We start from the raw sequence: 1,133 nt of genomic DNA on the forward strand, positions 1-1,133 counted from the left end.
GTGGGCATAATACTGGCTATTTATTTGGGTCGACGAAGATCCTCAATACGGCCCTGAAGGCAGTGGGATGAATGACAAGTCGGAGGGTAGTAGCGAAGGGTTCGGGTAAGACATCTTTCAGATGGTGAAAACAACACAGGATATCCAGGGCACCATATAATCATGTAAAGCGATTGAGACTAAGCCGGCGACAGCCTGATAAAACGGTTTATCTGGAGAACAACAGCAAGGATGTTTCGACGAACCCAGCGCGACAAAACTGATCTTACGCTTCCCCTATCTTAACGCATTAACGGTAGGTGGCTTTATTTGTAGGCCAGTCATGTCTACCTTGATAAACGTCGTACGCAACATTCTATATGGAAGCGGACAAACAAGCAAGAACGCAACTCGTACCGATGGCACCACCGCTGTGGTAGGTGGCTTTGTAGGCCAGTCATGTCTACCTTGATAAACGTCGTACGCAACATTCTATATGGAAGCGGACAAACAAGCAAGAACGCACGCAACACCGATGGCACCACCGCTGTTTGCCCACGACGGCTTACTGATCAGCGGCGGATTATTCCCAAATTAACCTTCCCACATGGCCACTAAGAAGCTGATCCCACTGTTTGCAACCTGGGACACTGCCAGAGGTAGTCAGCTCTGGTCAATTCAGAGTACTCCATGTCGATAGGTACCGAAAGAAAAGATTAGGCGATAGTTTGTCTGACTTGAAGCGGTGGTTTTACATAGGCATATTTAATGGTCCTGTCTGCTTGAAAAATCAGTGAAAAACTTAGTAACATTTGGAAAGGAACATTTAAGTACCTCACCGTTGTTATGCTGAGTTCTAAATCAAGCAACAGCTCGAAGATAGCATGTTCTTGAAAAGTTTTTCTTACGGACAGGCAGTACAGGACAAACAAAAGAAACTCTAGCACGTAAGTATACGTGTGGGCAAATGGCGATAAGTGACGGGCATCATTTTGGCGAAACCGATTTAGAAGAAGGAGGTTTTGGAAGTATCTGGGAGTGTTTAAAGTTTCTAGGTTCAGATATGTGAGTGGTACTGAATTTGGCCCACACTACTGAAAGTAGTGTACAGTGTTTCATGTCCACAACAAGGAAATTGCTAAACATGGAGTACT

General features: G+C 45.1%; 1 protein-coding gene across 1 annotated transcript in view; it reads left to right on the top strand.

Annotated features, from left to right (window-relative positions):
- Window positions 1–322: 322 nt before the first annotated feature.
- T265_07966 (hypothetical protein) overlaps window positions 323–1,133 on the top strand; it is a gene marked incomplete at both ends in the record, with an annotated part of 10,772 nt that continues 9,961 nt past the window's right edge. Inside the window, one exon of the mRNA XM_009173643.1 lies at window positions 323–415. Within this exon, the coding sequence (XP_009171907.1) occupies window positions 323–415 (93 nt within the window). The remainder of the gene's footprint in view (window positions 416–1,133) is intronic.

This window comes from Opisthorchis viverrini, assembly GCF_000715545.1.
Source record: "Opisthorchis viverrini unplaced genomic scaffold opera_v5_192, whole genome shotgun sequence".
NCBI classification, from domain to species: Eukaryota; Metazoa; Platyhelminthes; class Trematoda; order Opisthorchiida; family Opisthorchiidae; genus Opisthorchis; species Opisthorchis viverrini.